Below are 23,284 nucleotides of genomic sequence, written 5' to 3'. Positions count from 1 at the left end.
ATGTAAGTTACCCATGCCTTGGGCACTAATACACCCCCATACCATCACAGATGCTGTTTTTTGAACTTGGCGCCTATTACAATCCGGATGCTTATTTTCCTCTTTGTTCCGGAGGACACTGCATCCACAGTTTCCAAATCTAATTTGAAATGTGGACTCGTCAGACCACAGAACACTTTTCCACTTTGCATCAGTCCATTTTAGGTGAGCTCGGGCCCAGCCAAGCCGGAGGCGTTCCTATGTGTTGTTGATAAATGGCTTTGGCTTTGCATAGTAGAGTTTTAACTTGCACTTACAGATGTAGCGACCAACTGTAGTTACTGACAGTGGTTTTATGAAGTGTTCCTAAGCCTATGTGGTGATATCCTTTACACACTGATGTTGGATTTTGATGCAGTACCACCTGAGGGATCAAAGGTCCGTAATATCATCGCTTACGTGCAGTGATTTCTCCAGATTCTCTGAACCTTTTGATGATTTTACGGACCTTAGATGGTAAAATCCCTAAATTCCTTGCAATAGCACGTTGAGAAATGTTGTAAATTTCGACAATTTGCTTACAAATTGGTGACCCTCGCCTCATCCTTGTTTGTGAATTACTTAGCATTTCATGGAAGCTGCTTTTATACCCAATCATGTCACCCACCTGTTCCCAATTAGCCTACACACCTGTGGGATGTTCCAAATAAGTGTTTGATGAGTATTTCTCAACTTTATCAGTATTTATTGCCACATTTCCCAATTTCTTTGTCACATGTTGCTGTCATAAAATTCTAAAGTTAATGATTATTTAAAAAAAAAAAAGAATGTTTATCAGTTTGAACATCAAATATGTTGTCTTTGTAGCATATTCAACTGAATATGGCTTGAAAAGGATTTGCAAATCATTGTATTCTGTTTATATTTACATCTAACACAATTTCCCAACTCATATGGAAACAGGGTTTGTACTAATGGCCTTATTTCTTTGTTAATTTCCTTTTTAAAAGAGCGAATCAATACCTGAGCCCGGAAGGATTCAAATCAGGACAAGTTAAAGAACCAGCAGCCCCAATTACGTTTCCAAAGATTGGCCCATTAGCTCCACAGGCGGCTACGAGCAGCCTAAATGGATGCGGCGTCGATTAAACTTGCCAACGAGCCATTTAGCCGGCGCCCTAAATGGAAATGTCTGACTAATAGTTAAGCCTCGTGACATCAGCACAGTTTCATCGGCAACTCCGTCAGTCGGGCAGCGAGTCGCTATGCAGAAGGGCCACAAAGTGATGGTAGTCAGACTACGTTTCTTCGCCTACAACACGGTGGGAGGGACGCGCAATCACTACCCGCTCCAGGTTGGCATGGCACTACTACCACGTGTCACCTTTTCCCATTTAACACTCCTTGCCTTTTATCGCCGGCCACTTGTGGATGAACGTTTTATTGCATCCCGAGCAAAGGTGGCGTTTGTGTCAGGTAAACAGGTGCACTGACGTCAGCATGGTTTTTTTTTGTTTTTTTTGGTCCAACAGGTGAGGAAAGTGGTGAGTGGCGACGACGCCCACGTGCCCCCCCGGCCTCCGCGCCCGGCCCCGCCGCCTCAGGGGGATCGGCCTCTCGCCGTACCGATGGGGTTCCCCCCGGCACCGAGCACCATCCCGGAGGTCATGGAAACGACTCACACGCCTCACAGAGACACAACCGTGCCGGCATGTTGCCATGGCAACCTGGACGTCAGGTCCTCCATGGTTGGCAAGGAGGCCCTCAGAAGGTATGTAAGATACTCCAGATGGTGCGCAATCATGCTGCTCTGTGGGGGTTTTGCATGAACAAATACCACTCTCAGACTGCATTATCGGTACTTTTTTAGGCATTGGCCATATACAGTGGGGCAAAAAAGTATTTAGTCAGCCAGCGATTGTGCAAGTTCTCCCACTTAACATGATGACAGAGGTCTGTAATTTTCATCATAGGTACACTTCAACTGTGAGAGACAGAATGTGAAAAAAAAATCCAGGAATTCACATTGCAAGAATTTTAAAGAATTTATTTGTAAATTATGGTGGAAAATAAGTATTTGGTCAACCATTCAGAGCTCTCACTGATGGGAAGAGGTTTTGGCTCAAAATCTCACGATACATGGCCCCATTCATTCTTTCCTTAACACGGATCAATCGTCCTGTCCCCTTAGCAGAAAAACAGCCCCAAAGCATGATGTTTCCACCCCCATGCTTCACAGTAGGTGTGGTGTTCTTGGGATGCAACTCAGTATTCTTCTTCCTCCAAACACGACCAGTTGAGTTTATACCAAAAAGTTCTATTTTGGTTTCATCTGACCACATGACATTCTCCCAATCCTCTGCTGTATCATCCATGTATCCATTTTGGTGTAAACTCAACTCGTCGTGTTTGGAGGAAGAAGAATAGCAAGAGTACATATATATTTTTTCTACCAAAATAGAAAGAAATATTACATCTAGTAAAAAAACAAAAAAACTGTACTTTATTGATACATATTATTACCAGGCTATTGAGGGCCAAAATAAATGAAATGACGGGCCACATCTGGCCCCCGGGCCTTGAGTTTGACACCTGTGCCCTAAAGGGAACAATTAAAAAAAACAAGAACTGAAGTTTTGTTGCACAATTTGATTGATAACTTGCTTTGAAATCATTATTATTAGTATTTATTTCTATTTTAAAATGGTTTGAATGTTTAATAATATATTTTGCATAATTAGACAAGATTTGAGTTGACATAATTTGCGATTACATGGAGTACATATATATTTTTTCTCCCAAAATAGAAAGAAAGAATACATTTAGTAAAAACAACAACAACAATACTTTTATTGATACATATTATTTCCAGGCTATCGAGGGCCGAATAAAATGAAGTGACGGGCCACATCTGGTCCCCGGTTCCTTGAGTTTGATACGTCCATCCATCATCTTCCGCTTATCCGAGGTCGGTCGCGGGGGCAGCAGCCTAAGCAGGGAAGCCCAGACTTCCCTCTCCCCAGCCACTTCGTCTAGCTCTTCCCGGGGGATCCCGAGGCGTTCCCAGGCCAGCCGGGAGACATAGTCTTCCCAACGTGTCCTGGGTCTTCCCCGTGGCCTCCTACCAGCTGGACGTGCCCTAAACACCTCCGTAGGGAGGCGTTCGGGTGGCATCCTGACCAGATGCCCGAACCACCTCATCTGGCTCCTCTCGATGTGGAGGAGCAGCGGCTTTACGTTGAGCTCCTCTCGGATGGCAGAGCTTCTCACCCTATCTCTAAGGGAGAGACCCGCCACCCGGCGGAGGAAACTCATTTCGGCCGCTTGTACCCGTGATCTTATCCTTTCGGTCATGACCCAAAGCTCATGACCATAGGTGAGGATGGGAACGTAGATCGACCGGTAAATTGAGAGCTTTGCCTTCTGGCTCAGCTCTTTCTTCACCACAACAGTTTGATACGTGTGCCCTAAAGAAAACAAAAAAACTAAAGTTTTGTTTCCATCCTATCTTTTATATTGCACAATTTGATGGATAACTTGCTTTGAAATCATTATTAGTAGTAGTATTTATTCTATTTAAAAATGGTTTGAATGTCTGATAATACATTTTTGCATAATTAAACAATATTTAAGTTAACATAATTTGTAATTACATGGAGTACATATATATATATATTTTCTCTTAAAGTAGAAAGAAAGAATATTGTACGGGAGCCTATAAAGGACTGTATATTTCACCTTAGGGGGGATGACTCCAATTATTTAATATTTATCTAAGAATCTAATCCGAGAGAGAATGAGAGGAGACGGCTTATGAAGTTGAACAATTTACTATACACCCAAATAACCATACAATAATTAGACATTAATTACAATCATACACTCTTCCTCACTCACACGCTACCTCCCCAATAGAACAACCCACACTAATCCAATCACACAACACACACGCACACACACAGTCCAACCTGGGCCCCTTGGCTGGGTCTGAAGATTGTCAGTTGCGGTCCTGATGAATCGGTGGTGCACTTTGGGGTGGGTTAGTGAGTAGAAACTGCCATGCAAAGGGGCCGTTGGAGAGGGGGGACACCTCCCGTTGTGGAGTAGAGATGAGGGGGGGTGGGAAGCACGCCTCAGGAAGTCCAGTCTGGAGCGAGAGGAGAACCAGCCTCGTCCTGGGTCACCTCTCTGTCGACTAGTCCTTAAGCGCGTGCAATGGATACGCCAACCTCGCGTGTCCATGTCCCTCGCAGCGATGTAGCAGCAATATCACCCAACTACTTTGCTATACTGTCCCTCACTCGCTCTCGAAATTATACAGTCAACGGGAGAGGATCTATATAAACAAATAAGGTTAAACGTGACTAACTTGCCGTTCTTTAAGTCACGGTGCAGCACACAAACACGTGCTAGCTGCGGTTAGCTTACTAGCCGTTAGCATGCACTTCACGTATGCTGGCAACGTGAAGTGCCCAAATGTACTAAACCTAAACGAGGGTAATCAATCAATCAATCAATGTTTATTTATACAGCCCCAAATCACAAATGTCTCAAAGGACTGCACAAATCATTACGACTACGACATCCTCGGAAGAACCCACAAAAGGGCAAGGAAAACTCACACCCAGTGGAAAGGGAGAATTCACATCCAGTGGGACGCCAGTGACAATGCTGACTATGAGAAACCTTGGAGAGGACCTCAGATGTGGGCGACCCCCCCCCCTCTAGGGGACCGAAAGCAATGGATGTCGAGCGGGTCTAACATGATACTGTGAAAGTTCAATCCATAGTGGCTCCAACACAGCCGCGAGAGTTCAGTTCAAAGCGGATCCAAGACAGCAGCCAGAGTCCTGTCCACAGGAAACCATCCCAAGCGGAGGCGGATCAGCAGCGTAGAGATGTCCCCAACCGATACACAGGCGAGCGGTCCATCCTGGGTCCCGACTCTGGACAGCCAGTACTTCATCCATGGTCATCGGACCGGACCCCCTCCACAAGGAGAAAAAAGAAAAGAAGCGGCAGATCAACTGGTCTAAAAAGGAGGTCTATTCAAAGGCTCGAGTATACAGATGAGTTTTAAGGTGAGACTTAAATGCTTCTACTGAGGTAGCATCTCGAACTGTTACCGGGAGGGCATTCCAGAGTACTGGAGCCCGAACGGAAAACGCTCTATAGCCCACAGACTTTTTTTGGGCTCTAGGAATCACTAATAAGCCGGAGTCTTTTGAACGCAGATTTCTTGCTGGGACATATGGTACAATACAATCGGCAAGATAGGATGAACCTAGACCGTGTAGTATTTTATACGTAAGTAGTAAAACTTTAAAGTCACATCTTAAATGCACAGGAAGCCAGTGCAGGTGAGCCAGTATAGGTATATATGTATGTATATATAGGTATATACAGTATAGGTATATATGTATGTATACATGTATATAAAGGTATATACAGTATAGGCGTAATGTGATCAAACTTTCTTGTTCTTGTCAAAAGTCTGGCAGCCGCATTTTGTACCAACTGTAATCTTTTAATGCTAGACCATGGGGAGACCCGAAAATAATACGTTACAGTAATCAAGACGAGACGTAACAAACGCATGGATAATGATCTCGGCGTCTTTAGTGGACAAAATGGAGCGAATTTTAGCGATATTACGGAGATGAAAGAAGGCCGTTTTAGTAACGCTTTTAATGTGTGACTCAAAGGAGAGAGTTGGGTCGAAGATAATACCCAGATTTTTTACCGAGTCACCTTGTTTTATTATATGGTTGTCAAATGTTAAAGTTGTATTATTAAATAGAGGTCGGTGTCTAGCAGGACCGATAATCAGCATTTCCGTATTTTTGGCGTTAAGTTGCAAAAAATTAGCGGACATCCATTGTTTAATTTCATTAAGACACGCTTCCAACTGACTACAGATACACGGTCACTTATCACTCTGAACTAATAATACTCTTACTGTGGTTTCTTTCTCCAATTTGCAGTCTTGGTAAACTTCCATCCATATACTACCGACGCTGCGCTGCACTGCTCGTGCTGGAACTCTTTTATAAATGTCAGGATTATTTGTTGTTGAACCCCAAGATGCAGAGACGGAGGCAGGCATAGAATATGAAGACATTATTTAATATATATAATAGAACAAGAACAAACAAAAAGCACGTCCTTCGGTGGAATAACAAACTAAGGGAGCTATCACTGGAAGCTAGAAAACAAAAAGGAACTTTAGCATGGAAGCTAGAGGATAGCAAACAGAAAAACTGGAAATAACTAATGGCTAACAAGAACAGCTTACCGCTACGACGACCAGGACAAAATGTAGCACGACAGGTAATAGCTGAAAAGAATCACAGACACAACAAGAGCAACATATGGCAACGACAAGTCCGAATGACAATACAATGATCCAGCACTGACTAGAGGAACAAAGCAGATAAAATAGGAGCTGGCCGATTGACATCAGGTGTGACCAGATGCCAATCAGCCGCAGCTGAGTGAAAACAGGACCCAGGGAGACAAACAGGAAGTTGAACCAAAATAAGAGCACTAGACAGGAACTAAGGACAGGAAATACTAAACACAGAGAAGAAACTAAAACACAAAGAAACTGTCAGTGGCAACTCTGACAATACAGTTTTTTCTACCAGCTGGCGGAAACGGAAATGCCCCTCACCGTGGCAACCAAAACCATAGCCACGGTAAACAACTTAAATATACACATTTAAGCTTCCTAAACGAAATGTAGTCAATAGAAATAAATAATAATAAGAATCCCATAACAGAAATTATCTCCGAAATGGAGAACTTAAAGGAACAATTTTACGAACATGCAAACCTTCAGAACAAATATACTTAGTAAAAAAAAAACAAAAAACAGTACTTAATTGATACATATTATTTCCAGGTTTCGAGGGCCAAATAAAATGAAGTGACGGGCCACATTTGGCCCCCGGGCCTTGAGTTTGACACCTGTGCCCTAAACGGAACAATTAAAAAAAACAAAAAAAAACAAAGTTTTGTTTTCATCCTATCTTTTACATTGCACAATTTGATGGATAACTTGCTTTGAAATCATTATTAGTAGTGAGGGGAACAATTGCAAAAAAACAAAGTTTTGTTTCCATCCGAGCTCTATTTTTTGTTGCTTCAAGATACATACAACCAGAGTAACGCACGACATTTACTCCGTTACATCTACTTGAGTAACGTTTGTGATAAATAGTATTTCTAAGAGTACTTTTTATGCAACATACTTTTACTTTTACTTGAGTATATTTATAGAGAAGAAACGCTGCTTTTACTCCGCTCCATTTAACTACATTCAGCTCGCTACTCGCTACTTTTTTATCGATCTATTAATGTTTCACCAATCACATGCAGTCACTGGTGACGTTAGACCAATCAAACAGAGCCAGGCGGTCACATGACCGTGATACGTAAAACCCGACTTAAACATGTTGACAAACTTTTTTGGGGTGTTACCATTTAGTGGTCAATTGTACGGAATATGTACTGTACTGTGCAATCTACTAATAAACGTATCAATCATCAATCAAAAGTGAAAAAAGACACTTTTTATTTCAACCGTACTTCCCTTTAAAAGCCTAAAGACTGATCGCACAGTTCCTGTCTTCACAATAAAAGTGCCGCTCCATCGCGTCTGCGCTAACAAAATAAGAGTCTCCGAAAGCCAGCGCAAACAAGCAAGCAAGCTACGGAGTTTGCCGCCAATGTATTTCTTGTAAAGTGTATAAAACGAATATGTAAGCTGGACAAATAAGATGCCAAAAACCAACAACTTTTATGTGGTATTAGACAGAAAGGAGGACTTTTTTTCTCCTCCATTTGAAAACGTGAACGTTATCACCACTACTGTCTAATTCCAATCAATGCAAGTCATCAGAATCAGGTAATACACCAACTTATATTCTTGTCTTCATGAAAGATAGGAATCTATATGTTAAAAATGCATGTATATTCATTAAAACACCTTTAACATGTCAACAAAAACGGCAAAATAAATAAATATAAATTATATATAAATGTATGTATGTATATATATATACATATATATATATATATATATATATATATATAGATGTATATATATATATATATATATATATATATATATATATATATATATATATATATATATATATATGTATGTATATGATATGTGTATGTATGTATATGTATAGAAGAGGTAGATCACCTCGACTTGGTCATTTATTAAGCAATTGATTAACGTTGAAAAACTTATTGGGGTGTTACCATTTAGTGGTCAATTGTACGGAATATGTACTGTACTGTGCAATCTACTAATACAAGTTTCAATCAATCAATCAATCAATGCCTACTGAGTCTATGGTGCAGTTAAGTTATTGTGGCTCAATGTGCCTTAATGTTTTTTATTTTAGTGTACTATTATTTAATATATATTATTGTTTCAGTTGCTTAAGAGATAATCCTGGCTCTGAATTTGCTCGTTGCTAGTTTTATGTTTTTGTGCTTTATTTGTTGCCGTAATCATTAAACAAACAGGTTACTCATCAGTTACTCAGTAATTGAGTAGTTTTTCACAACATACTTTTTACTTTTACTCAAGTAAATATTTGGGTGACTACTCCTTACTTTTACTTGAGTAATAAATCTCTAAAGTAACAGTACTCTTACTTGAGTACAATTTCTGGCTACTCTACCCACCTCTGCATTCAACATATCGATATATCTGGCCGGTGGTAAATAGGTTAGCGCCACTGTTTGTGGAAGCGAGGCGCTATATTTCCCAGGCTGGCGGGAGAGGGTGAAAGGTGAGTTTTTGACAGCAATCAGTGATCTAAAAGCCTTGAGTCTCCGGCACGCACACAAGCCTATTATAAGCATCTGAAACTGGGCAGGCTTGGTGTCCAGTGTCCTCGGCTCCTCCTGGAAGAAATAGCTGGACTACAGCTGGGGTTTCTGTTGTTTTTTTAGCAGCCCGGACCGGGAATCACCGGTATCCGCTGGGTGGAATGGTCAGATGGGGGACACAGGCGGGGGTGCTTCCCGAAAACCCTGTCAAAGAATAATCCCTGTTGTGCAACACACTTGATAACGGTCCACCGTGTGATGACCTCCTGCAAAATCTGGGCTTTGATTAGCAAGTGGAGGAACTCAATATTCACTTTGACACCCCCCAAGCTTTCTCTTTAAAGCGTTTCAGTCGTTCAAAAACATTGGAGAGCGTCTGAACATTGAGCCCAGTAGGGCGCTGACAACCGACACGTACACTATCAGTCGGACCTCTGACCTTAGCTGTGTCATGCTCAAAACCAGGTCAAGTATTCTTTACTGTCCATATGATAGGAGTGCTTTGCTCTTCTTCTAAGAACTGCTGCATGGTCAAAGATCCTGTAAATGACAGGAACCATGCTGGTTTTAAGAATGTACTGCAAAGATCCTCTATATGCCATGACCGTTTTTTCAGTTGCTTAGAGACGAATTGCAAAAACACATCACATATCCTCTGCGAGCCTGGTGCTGTTTTTAAGGAACTCCTGCATAGTCAAAGATCCTCTATATCAGTGGTTCTCAACCTTTTTTCAGTGATGTACCCCCTGTGAACATTTTTTTAATTCAAGTACCTCCTAATCAGAGCAAAGCACTATGTCATCAGTTTCTGATTTATTAAATTGTATAACAGTGCAAAATATTGCTCATTTGTAGTGGTCTTTCTTGAACTATTTGGAAAGAAAGATATGAAAATAACTAAAAAAATGTTGAAAAATAAATTAGTGATTCAATTCTAAATAAAGATTTCTCCACATAGAAGTAATCATCAACTTAAAGTGCCCTCTATGGGGATTGTAATAGAGATCCATCTGGATTCATCAACTTACTTATAAACATTTATTCACAAAAAAAGAAATCTTTAACATCGATATTTATGGAACATGTCCACAAAAAAATCTAGCTGTCAACACTGAATATTGCATTGTTGTAATTTTTTTCCCACAATTTATGAACTTACATTCATATTTTGTGGAAGTATTATTCAATGAATATATTTATAAAGGATTTTTGAATTGTTGCTATTTTTTAGAATATTTAAAAAAAATCTCACGTACCCCTTGGCATACCTTCAAGTACCCCCAGGGGTACGCGTACCCCATTTGAGAACCACTGCTCTATATGACAAGATCCATGGTGTTAAGGATGTACTGCAAAGATCCTATATATACCAGGTAGGGCTGGGCGATACGGCCTTTTATTAATATCTCGATATTTTTAGGCCATGTCACGATACACCATATATATCTCCATATTTTGCCTTAGCCTTGAATGAACACTTGATGCATATAATCACAGCAGTATTATGATTCTGTGTCCACATTAAAACATTCTTCTTCAAACTGTGTTAATATATGCTACTTTTAAACTTTCATGCAAAGAGGGAAATCACAACTAAGTCAATTTACCAAAACTGTATTTATTAAACAGTTATTAAGCAGTGGCAAAAACATTCTTATATCAAAACAGAAAGAGACATTTTCAAACAAGCTATGAGTGCACTTTTGTGCATGATGTCACTAAGATGACATATCAAAACAACACTAAATTAAAGTGCACTTTTTGTACAGAACGCCACTAAAATAGTGTAAAACAAATAAAGTGCACTTTTGTGCATGATGTCACACAAGATATTTCAATAACTGTCAAATGAAAATGAGCTGCATAATAGGATCTGAAATAGTGTATGTTAGGGCTGGGCGATATATCGATATACGCGATATAGAAAATCCATCCATCCATTTTCTACCGCTTATTCCCTTTCGGGGTCGCGGGGGGCGCTGGCGCCTATCTCAGCTACAATCGGGCGGAAGGCGGGGTACACCCTGGACAAGTCGCCACCTCATCGCAGGGCCAACACAGATAGACAGACAACATTCACACTCACATTCACACACTAGGGCCAATTTAGTGTTGCCAATCAACTTATCCCCAGGTGCATGTCTTTGGAAGTGGGAGGAAGCCGGAGTACCCGGAGGGAACCCACGCATTCACGGGGAGAACATGCAAACTCCACACAGAAAGATCCCGAGCCTGGATTTGAACCCAGGACTGCAGGACCTTCGTATTGTGAGGCAGACGCACTAACCCCTCTGCCACCGTGAAGCCGATATAGAAAATGACTATCGTAATATTCGAGTATACGTTCTCACGCAGTTTGTTTTTAGTTGCGAGCATTACACTACAGGCTCTTCTCACTCTTTCCTGTCTGTCCCTCTCACAGACAAGCAAGCACACATTCTTACATACGTCACATACTGGCACCTCATACGTCACATACGTATACGCCCTCGCCCAGCAGAGAGGTAGCAGACTGGGTAACGTTAGCTGTGATGCTAACGTAGCCGTACGAGTGGGAATACGAGAGAAAGAAGGTGCGGATCTGGTAACAAATGAAGGAAGACTTAATTCCCGATAAAAACAGCAGGGTGTCCATCGTCTGGCGGTGGTTCGGCTTCAAGTGGGAATATGTCGAACAGACAATCGGAATTTGTGAAGTGTGAGACAAAAGCGTTGCTATAAAAAGTAGCATTTCTGCTAATATGTAGCATCATTTGAAAAGTCACTCTCTAGAGCATGGGTGTCAAACTCTGGCCCGCCGTGTAATTTAATTTGGCCCTTGAGGCAATATCAATTTAGCATTAGAGCTGGTCCGCCGGTGTTATACAGCGTCGGTGCCGCTGTAACACCGCATTCACCGCTAATACTCATACTTGCCAACCCTCCTAAGTTTCCTGGTAGACTCCCGAAGTTCAGTGCCCCTCCCGAAAATCTCCCGGGGCAACCATTCTCCCGAATTTCTACCGATTTCCACCTGGACAACTATATTGGGGGCGTGCATTTAAGGCACTGCCTTTAGCGTTCTCTACAACCTGTCATCACGTCCGCTTTTCCTCCATACTAACAGCGTGTCACATAATATTTGTGGCTTTTACACACACACACAAACGCACAAGTGAATGCAAGGCATACTTGGTCAACAGCCATACAGGTCACACTGAGGGTGGCCGTATAAACATCTTTAGCACTGTTACAAATATGCGCCGCACTGTGAACCCACACCAAACAAGAATGACAAACACATTTAAAACAGAACAAATACCCAGGACCCCTTGCAGCACTAACTCTTTTGGGAAACTTCCAGCAAACTGACCAATAATTAACGTTTTATTCATGCATTTTCTCTTGCTACTTCAAGGCTTAAATGTTTGGTTCATTCATTGTTATCTTATTTTCGAATGTATTAATAGCCTGTGGAAAAAAAATTATATTTACCTCAGAAGATTGCAAATAGAAAAAAAGGCATAACATTTTTATTTAAATTTTTTTTTTGATATGACATTGATATTTTTTTAATTCTTATTATTTAAAACTGGATTTTGCATGTCACTAAAGTTATATAAGCCTTGCTTGTTCAATGTTCAATGCAAAACTTGTTTGGGTCCCTATTAAAAGGTTAATTTGTTCAACCTTGGCCCGCGGCTTTGTTCCGTTTAAAATTTTGGCCCACTCTGTGTTTGAGATTGACACCCCTGCTCTAGAGAAAGAAGACAATTTCATAACGTCCGTAGTAACCTACTGTGACAGGTCTCCAGCCGTCATCGTGTGGGTTGCAGTGACGATCGATACAGGACGCATCGTAGCAGGTTTGACTCTGGTTTATTGTTTCAATAAACATAGTTTCTTGCCAGTCGGTCGCGCCAATTTCTAGCGCGCCGTTTCTTCCTGCTCGTCGCAGCGCACCTTTCGGTGGCCGGTGGCTGCGTCGTCCGCGGGGGCTCATCTCGCTCTGGGTCTCTCTCGTCGTGTTCGTGGTCTTCCTTCTCGGGTGGTTCCTCTCCTACTTCTGCCCCGATTGTTCCTCCTTCTCCCCTATTATGCTGCAGAAGAAGATGTAGGGATTGAGAGCAGGTGTGTGAACTACGCACCTGACTCTGATGGCTGCAGCGTCGCTCCAGGCGTGCCCTGCCTCTTTGTTCCGCTGCATGCTCCGCCTCCTGGCCGACATCTTGGGCAGGACCACCATTTGTCCGAGCCTGCTGTCGGCTCCGTCTCGCCACACCTACCTCATAGTGAAGGACGAATACTATTGGTTTTCCTATTATGCAGCTCATTTTTATTTGGCACTTAAAATGTTTCTGACAATCTTGCACTTTCTGTTTTGGAAATGACATGAATGTTTGTGCCATTGCTTAATAACTTTAATAAATACACTTTTGGTCTATTGACTTAGTTGTGATTTCTTTCACTGTGAATTTGTGTGAATTATATTTATATAGCGCTTTTCTCAAGTGACTCAAAGCGCTTTACATAGTGACACCCAATATCTAAGTTCCATTTAAACCAGTGTGGGTGGCACTGGGAGCAGGTGGGTAAAGTGTCTTGCCCAAGGACACAACGGCAGTAACTAGGATGGCACAAGCGGGAATCGAACCTGCAACCCTCAAGTTGCTGGCACGGCCACTCTACCAACCGAGCTATGCCGCCCCTTGTGCATGAAAGTTTATAAGTAGCATATATGAATACAGTCTGAAGAAGAATGTTTTAATATTGACACATAGAATCATCATACTGCTGTGATTATATGCATCAAGTGTTCTTTCAAGGCGCAGGCAATTTATCGTAAAATATATCGTATATCGCGATACGGCCTAAAAATATCAAGATATTGAAAAAAGGCCATATCGCCCAGCCCTAGTGTATGTTCTTCGCTATGTGGTAAGTTCCTGCGGACGTTATCTCCTTCTGTTGTTGACTATTTTTTTTCATATGGTGTTGATGTGGAAATGGTTGCTTGGGCATTTTGTGGGTGTGGCACCGGCCGGAGATGTTGACATGCGGAGTTTCAAGCACCCTTCATTCTCTACCGGGTGACTTTTTAAATGATGCTACATTAGTAGAGCTGCTATTTTTTGTAGCAAAGCTTCTGCCGCATACTTGACATATTAGTGTTGTCTGTTCAACATCTTTTGTTTGAAGCCAAACCACCGCCAGACGATGGACCCCGTGCTGTTTTTCTTGGGAATTAATTCTTCCTTCATTTGTTACCAGATTTGCACCTTTTTCTCTCGTATTACCACTCCGCTAGCGTCGCAGCTAACGTTACCCATGTCGCCACCTCTCTGCTCGGCGAGAGTGTATGATGTTGCACGCGTGACAGTATGTGACGTATGTAAGAAGGTGCGAGAAGGAGACTTGATTGATTGATTGAAACTTTTATTAGTATATTGCACAGTACAGTACATATTCCGTACAATCTACCACTAAACGGTAACACCCCAATATGTTTTTCAACTTGTTTAAGTCGGGGTCCACGTTAATCAATTCATGGTAAAAGACAGGAAAGAGTGAGAAATGCCTGTAGTGTAATGCCCGCAGCTAAAAGCAACTGCGTGAGAACTTATTACTCCAATATAACCATATAGTCATTTTCTATATCGCACAGAGACAAACCCGCGATATATTGAGTGTATTCGATATATCGCCCAGCCCTAACACCAGGAGTCATATACCAGTTTTAAGGGCCTACTACAAAAACACCAATCAAAGATTCTTTCCATGCCGGAGTGTGCTGCTGATTTTCAGAAACTACTGCAGTCAAATACACTCTGTATGACAGCAACCATGCAAGGTTGTAGTGCAAAGTGTGACAATCTGTCGCATTCACGTTGGGTTATGTTTCCTGGGGTTGGTGTTTGTTTCCTGTCAGTGTCCCCCTCGCCTGCGGCTGATTGGCAGGCTGGCCGCACCTGGTGTCAATCAGCTGGCTGCTATTTATGCCTGCCTCGCCCTTCCGTCAGTGCTCTAGGATTGTTTGCTGTCAGCTGGTTTCCTGGTATCCTGTCTCCTGTTATCTTGGTTCCTATAGTTAAAGTACCAATGATTGTCACACACACTAGGTGTGGTGAAATGTGTCCTCCGCATTTGACCCGTCCCCTTGTTTACCTTGTTTATAGGGACGTCGTGGCGCAGTGGGAGAGTGGCCGTGCGCAACCCGAGGGTCACTGGTTCAAATCCCACCTAGAACCAACCACGTCACGTCCGTTGTGTCCTGAGCAAGACACTTCACCCTTGCTCCTGATGGTTGCTGGTTGGCGCCTTGCATGGCAGCTCCCTCCATCAGTGTGTGAATGTGTGTGTGAATGGGTAAATGTGGAAGTAGTGTCAAAGCGCCTTGAAGGTAGAAAAGCGCTATACAAGTACAACCCAGTTATTTATTTATTTATTTACCCCCTGTTTTCCCTGCGATTCCTTTTGACATTGTCATGTTTTCCCCGCGACACGCCTGTCATCTCTGCATTTTAGGGATCACCATCAACAAATACTGACACAAACGTTCTGTACAAGCCAGGATAGTCCTGCTGTTTTTAGGGACGTTCTAAAAAAAACACGAGTCAAAGATCCTCTATGTGCCAGATTGTGATGCTGTCTTAAGCACTTACTGCAGAGTCAAATATATTTTACACGACAGTCGCCATGCTGTTTAGGATATACTGCAAATATTCTCTATATGCCGGGAGTGTTTTTATAGTTTTCTAATTTTAAGGACCTACTGCAAAAACACAAGTTTATATATATATATATATATATATATATATATGTGTGTGTGTGTGTGTGTGTATATATGTATGTATATATATATATATATATATATATATATATATATATATATATATATATATATATATACATATATATATTAGAGATGTCCAGTAGTATCGGACTGCCGATAATTTCCGATATTACACTTTAAAGCATTATCGGCCGATAAATGCTTTAAAATGTAATATCGGAAATTATCGGTATCCGTTTCAAAAAGTAAAATTTATGACTTTTTAAAACGCCGCTCTACGGAGAAGTACAGAGCACCAATAAACCTTAAAGGCACTGCCTTTGCTTGCCGGCCCAATTACATAATATCTACGGCTTTTCACACACATAAGTGAATGCCACGCATACTTGGGCGACAGCCATACAGGTCACACTGGGGTGGCCGTATAAACAACTGTAACACTGTTACAAATATGCACCACACTGTGAACCCACGCCAAACAAGAATGACAAACCCATTTCGAGAGAACATCCGCACCGTAACACAACATAAACACAACAGAACAAATACCCAGAACCCTTTGCGGCACTAACTTTTCCGGGACGCTACAATATACACTGCCCACCTCAACCTCCCCATGCTCTCTGAGGGAGAGCATGTCCTAAATTCCAAGCTGCTGTTTTGAGGCATGTTAAAAAAAAAAAAAAAAGAACTTTGTGACTTCAATAATTAATATGGCAGTCCCATGTTGGCATTTTTTTCCATAATTTCAGTTGATTTATTTTGGAAAACCTTGTTACATTGTTTAATGCATCCAGCGGGGCATCACAACAAAATTAGGCATAATAATGTGTTAATTCCACAACTGTATATATCTGTATCGGTTGATATCGGTAATTAAGAGTTGGGGAATATTGGATATCGGTAAAAAAGCCATTATCGAACATCTCTAGTGTGTGTGTGTGTGTGTGTGTGTGTGTGTGTATATATATATATATATATATATATATTTATATATATATATATACACACTCACATATATAATGTGAAATAGCCCTATATGTTTCTTATAGTCATACCAAAGCCTATAAAAATGAGGCCCATTACCTCCCTGCTTGGCATTCAGCATCAAGTGTTGGAATTGGGGGTTAAATCACCAAAAATGATTCCCCGGCACGGCCACCGCTGCTGCTCATTACTCCCCTCACCTCCCAGGGGGTGATCAAGGGTGTTTGGTCAAATGCAGAGAATAATTTCGCCGCACCACGTTAGTGTGAGACTATCATTGAAACTTTAACTTTAATTTATTAATAATGTCATCCACGTTCCGGAATGCTCCGCAGGCGCCTGTGGACTGTCACTGACGTGGGAGGTGGTTGCCAAGATTAAAATGTAGCGTAAAAGCAATAAAATACTGTGTGTGTATGCTGAAACTGTAAATTGAGGGATGACATGTCCTTTACTACGCTGACTTTAGCGCCACTTGAAATCTCATTTTAGTAGCTCGTGAGCGCCCAATACATTAAGATGTTGCACACAGGTTTAATAGAGTTGTTAGAGGCGATCCCTTTTTTCTAGAAACTATTCGGGAGATGTCAAAAAAACAATTTTTGACATAACTGAATCCGATCCCTAACTTTTTTTAATCCACACGTGATTCCATGCACCGGATCGCCTCTCGTGTATGCAAACGAGTACAAAATAAGATTTTGGTGACACGGTCATCGCGGCAGTAAATCTTCTGGAAGGAACCTCACATTCTCCCTGTCAGATCATTTTTCAGTACAGTGTGGCAGGACACCCCGGTAATGTGTGTCAGCAGTGGCCCTAAATGATTGATCCTTTACTGTATTGCCATGTATGTAGCGGCTGCAGAGACAACCAGATGTCTATAGGCATAAGGCACTTATTATGGTGGACAAATATTAGTTTTCTAATACTATGAAATGATTATTTTATTAAATTATTAAAGTCATTTTTGTGTTGGTTTTTTTCACAATAATTATTTGAAATATTACAAAATAGAATATAACATTTAGTATTTATTTTATTAACATGTTTGATCAGAATAATCCATATTTGCCAACCTTTAGACCTCCCAATTCCGGAGATTGGAGGGGGGGTTTTAAGGGGGAGGAGTATATTTACAGTTAGAATTCACTGAAATACAAATATTTCATACACATACATATATTTGTATATGTATATATTTGTGTGTGTATATATATATGTATACATGTGTGTGTATATATATATATATATATACAGTATATGTGTATATATGTATATATATGTGTGTGTGTATATATAAATATGTATATATATATATATATGTGTGTATGTATATGTATATATGTATGTATATATAAACATATATATATATATATACTAGGGCTGTGAATATTTGGGTGTCCCACAATTGATTCAATATCGATTCTTGGGGTCACGATTCGATAATATATCGATTTTTTTCGATTCGATTCGATTCAATTCTCTATTCAAAAACGATATTTTTCCGATTGAAAGCGATTCTCTATTTATTCAATACATAGATTTCAGCAGGATCTACCCGTCTGCTGACATGCTAGCAGAGTAGATTTTTTTTTTTAACTTTTATAATTGTAAAGGACAATGTTTTATCAACTGATTGCAATAATGTAAATTTGTTTTAACTATTAAAGGAAGCAAAAATATGACTTATTTTATCTTTGTGAAAACATTGGACACAGTGTGTTGTCAAGCTTATGAGATGCCATGCAAGTGTAAGCCACTGTGACACTATTGTTCTTTTTTTATTTTATTTTTATAAATGTCTAATGATAATGTCAATGAGGGATTTTTAATCACTGCTATGCTGAAATTATAACTAATATTGATACTGTTGTTGATAATATTCATTTTTGTTTCACTACTTTTGGTTTGTTCTGTGTGGTGTTTGTGTCTCCTCTCAATTGCTCTGTTTATTGCAGTTCTGAGTGTTGCTGGGTCAGGTTTACTTTTGGAATTGGATTGCATTGTTATGGTATTGCTGTGTATTGTTTTGTTGGATTGATTAAATTTTTTATTTTATTTTTTTAAATCAATTTTTTAAAAATGAGAATCGATTCTGAATCGCACAACGTATTCAATTCGTATTCGAATCGATTTTTTCCAACACCCCTATTATACATATATATATATATATATATATATATAGGTATCTCACCCAGCAACACTCAGAACTGCAATAAACAGAGCAATTGAGAGGAGACACAAACACCACACAGAACAAACCAAAAGTAGTGAAACAAAAATGAATCTTATCAACAACAGTATAAATATTAGTTATAATTTCAGCATAGCAGTGATTAAAAATCCCTCGGACTGGCAGTGTGCCGCGCCTCGCCAAGGAGCAGCGAGAACACCAAGAAGCGCATATGCCAAATCTTCAAAGAAAATGGCCTACGGATCACGATTGAAGCCAACAAGCAAACCGTCAACTTCCTCGACGTCACTTTCAACCTGAGAAATAACAGCTACCAACCATTCACGAAACCCAACACAACACTCCAATACGTGCACCACGACAGCAACCACCCACCCACCACCACGAAAAGAATACCTGCCGGAATTAATAAAAGGCTATCGATGCTGTCATCCAGCAAAGCTGAATTCGACCAAGCAACCCCCCCGTACCAGAAAGCACTTGATGAAAGCGGATACAACTTCATCCTCACCTATGAACCCACTCCAGGAAACCAACCAAAAAAGAGCAGAAAACGAAACAACATCATCTGGTACAATCCGCTTTCAGCAAAGACGTCTCAACCAACATCGGCCGCAAGTTCCTCACTCTGATCGACAAACACTTCCCCAAAGGCAACACCCTAAGAAAAATATTCAACAAGAACAACATTAAATTGAGCTACAGCTGTATGAATAACATGCAACAAATCATTTCAAACCACAACAAAGCAATTGCAAAAGGACTGCCCACCCCCAGACCAAACGACTCTGAAACCAATAATGAATGTAACTGTCGCAAGAAACCTGATTGCCCTCTCAACGGAAGGTGCTTACAGACATCAGTCGTTTACCAAGCAAAGGTAACACGCAAGGACATTAACACATCCGACACGTACGTAGGATTAACCGAAGGAGCGTTCAAAACAAGATGGAATAATCACAACGCCTCCTTTAGAAACCAGACTTTGCAGAATTCTACAGAACTCAGCAAACACATTTGGAACCTCAAAGACAATAATGTTGAATATTCAATAACATGGCAAATTCTTGCATCCAGCACACCTTACAACAGTGGTAATAAAAGTGGCAACCTATGCTTAAAAGAGAAACTGTTTATTATATATCATCCAGATCTATCATCCCTCAACAAGCGCAGTGAAATCATTTCAACATGCTGCCACAGACGGAAACACCTCCTAGGTAACACATGAGCCAATCACCACACCCTACGCCTGCCTGTACCCACCCACTCTGTGCCCTATATAAACCATTGTATGTGAATGCTTCCATTAAAATCTCCTGATGATTGAGGGAACCCCTCATGAAACAGATCTGTAGAGATGAAGTAGTCTTGTGATTTTTTCCCACACCTACATATATATATATATATATATATATATATATATATATATATAATTATGCATATACATATATATATGTGTATGTGTGTATACATATATATAATAATGTGTATATACATATATATATATATATATATATTATGCATATACATATATGTGTGTATACATATATATAATAATGTGTATATATATATATATATATATACATATGCATATACATATATATATGTGTGTGTATACATATATATAATGTATATATATATATAATAATGTATATATATATATATATATATATATATATATATATATATATATATATATATATATATATATATATATATATATATACTGAATCTGCTTACTCTGTTCAAGTGCCATAAACTTGCACTAAAAATCCAGCATTGGTAATAGCCTTAGCATTTGTTTACTTTCTCATTTGATCAAATAAATGCCACCGCGGTCTCACCTCCACCTGAAATATGACACCAGCCTCATCACGGGCTGCGTGAGCAAACATAGCGGCGCCGTGTGAACTTGTTGCGCTCTCGGCACGGCCGCGGAGGACGGATGCATGCTGGCCTCTGTGTGCGGTTGCCATGGTTGGCTGGCTTTTTTTCTGATGTAACCAGCCTGTTTCTTAGAAGCGCCTCAGAACGCGGGGGGAGTGAGGAACGTTGCGGTGTGGTGCGAGGCTGAACGATGAGCAAAAAAAAAAAAAAAACTGTCGGCCATTAAGACGCTCCAGGCGGAAAATCCAATGTTACTACGACACGTTTCTTACGGTGAATTGTTTTGTCAGGTAAAAAATATACCGTATATTTGAGATGAAAGTAACAAGCAAATTCAAATCATACACATTTCGTGGTTATTTATAGGGCAAACTATGTCTTTATGTTCACCATGAATGACACCAAAAGATGGCTTTTCTAGAAAAATTTTACAATTACAGTCAAATTAAAGGCCTACTGAAAGCCACTACTACCAACCACGCAGTCTGATAGTTTATATATCAATGATGAAATATTAACATTGCAACACATGCCAATACGGCCGCTTTAGTTTACTAAATTGCAATTTTAAATTTCCCGCAAAGTGTCGTGTTGAAAATGTCGCGGAATGATGACGCGTGCGTTTGACGTCACCGTTTGTAGCGGACATTATTTTCCAGCCCGATCCAAGCTATAAGTAGTCTGCTTTAACGGCATAATTACACAGTATTCTGGACATCTGTGTTGCTGAATCTTGTGCAATTTGTTTAATTAATAATGGAGAAGTCAAAGTAGAAAGATGGAGGTGGGAAGCTTTTAGCCTTTAGCCACACAAACACAGCCGGTGTTTCCTTGTTTAAAATTCCCAAAGATGAAGCTTTACCATGGATCAGAGCGGTAAAGCAAACATGGATCCCGACTACATGTCAACCGTCAGTTTTCAGTGAGAAAATTGTGGTAATAAGTCGTCTCTTACCGGAGACATCATGTCGTGACTCCTCAGAGACACTGGCGTCAAGACACCCGTGGCCACACCCATCTAACTTTCAGATACTATTCAATCTCACTGAAACACTAGTAACACAATAGGCAGATAAGGGATTTTCCAGAATTATCCTAGTAAATGTGTCTAATAACATCTGAATCGTTCCATCGCTTTTTTTAAACTTTTTTTTCATAGTCCTTCACTCTAAATTTCCTCATCCACAAATCTTTCATCCTCACTCAAATTAATGGGGAAATTGTCACTTTCTCAGTCCGAATCGCTCTTGCTGCTGGTGGCTATGATTGTAAACAATGTTCAGATGTGAGGAGCTCCACAACCCATGACGTCACGCGCACATCGTCTGCTACTTCTGGTACAGGCAAGGCTTTTTTATTAGCCACCAAAAGTTGCAAACTTTATCGTGGATGTTCTCTACTAAATCCTTTCAGCAAAAATATGGCAATATCGCGAAATGATCAAGTATGACATAGAATGGACCTGCTATCCCCGTTTAAATAAGAAAATCTCATTTCAGTAGACCTTTAAGATTCAGCACAAGTAAAAGCATCGCTATTGAGCGTCATAGAGCAGTGTTTTTCAACCTTTATTAAGCCAAGGCACATTTTTTTAAATAAAAAAAATACGCAGGCACACTACCAGCAGAAAAGGTTAAAAAAATGAAACTCCAGAAGGTTGTTGTGCCTTATTTTGAGTTTGTTGTTGTTTCCTGTGTGTGGTGCTTTAGTTCCTGTTTTACGCTGTTATTTTGCTGACCCTTCCTGTGTTGTCGGTGTTCTCCTGTCGCAGCTTCACGCCTTCCTTTGAGTGCTATTGCCCGCACCTGCTTTCTTTTCGCAATCAAGGCTATTGAAGTTGTGCGTATGCTAACTTTCTTTGTGGGGACATTGTGGATTGTCCTGTCATGTACGGATGTACTTTGTGGATGCCGTCTTTGCTTTACACGCTGTAAGTTTTTGCTGTCGTCCATCATTCTTTTTTTGTTGACTTAGGCAGTTCACTTTTACTTTTGTTTTACATAGTCATCCCTATGCTTCAGTGCCTTTTCCTAGCAGGACTTGCCTTTTGTTGATTTTGTGTTTAAGCATTACGTACTGTAACTGACTTCTAAAGCCGTCTTGCGGGTTCCAAGGACCGTCAAGGAAGGTCATAGCGGCGGCACATTTAGACTTCTTTATTTTTCAATAAAGACTGCTTTTCAGCTGCTCCGTCAGCCGCTCGCTCTTCCGTTTGCCATTCTGCTTCGGGCGTCGTCACCTCTCTTGCGCTCTCAGTCTCTCTCTGTCTCTCTCTCAATATCAGCTTCCCTCCGGCTCCTTCTCGTCTCTCAGCCTCTCTCACTAACGTTCACGGTTGTCGTCCTTTTTACAGTGCGAGAGGATTATTTAATTGTGCCCAGGTGGCCAACCCGCGCACCTGATCTTGAATGAATATAAAACTTAGCCAATAGTATAATGAGGTTGCAAAGGTAAAATTCATTTTAAACTTTTTTTTTTTCAATACAGTGTAGAACCAAATAAATATTATTTAATATATATTATTGTTTTAGTTGCTTAAGAGATATTCCTGGCTCTGAATTTTTTAGTTTTTTCACAACATACTTTTTACTTTTACTCACGTAAAT

General features: G+C 40.4%; 1 protein-coding gene across 5 annotated transcripts in view; it reads left to right on the top strand.

The window, feature by feature from the left end:
- Nucleotides 1-23,284, top strand: part of fam13a (family with sequence similarity 13 member A) — a 230,842-nt gene that overhangs the window by 94,267 nt on the left and 113,291 nt on the right. For all 5 annotated transcript variants that reach the window (XM_061881057.1, XM_061881052.1, XM_061881051.1 and 2 more), the window contains exon 7: nucleotides 1,512-1,750. In XM_061881057.1, coding sequence (XP_061737041.1) covers nucleotides 1,512-1,750 — 239 coding nt within the window. The remainder of the gene's footprint in view (nucleotides 1-1,511; nucleotides 1,751-23,284) is intronic.

Source organism: Nerophis ophidion, linkage group LG20 (genome assembly GCF_033978795.1).
Source record: "Nerophis ophidion isolate RoL-2023_Sa linkage group LG20, RoL_Noph_v1.0, whole genome shotgun sequence".
Lineage (NCBI taxonomy): Eukaryota > Metazoa > Chordata > Actinopteri > Syngnathiformes > Syngnathidae > Nerophis > Nerophis ophidion.
The sequence above is the reverse complement of the archived record's forward strand: the minus strand, read 5'-3'. Positions and strand labels throughout refer to the sequence as shown.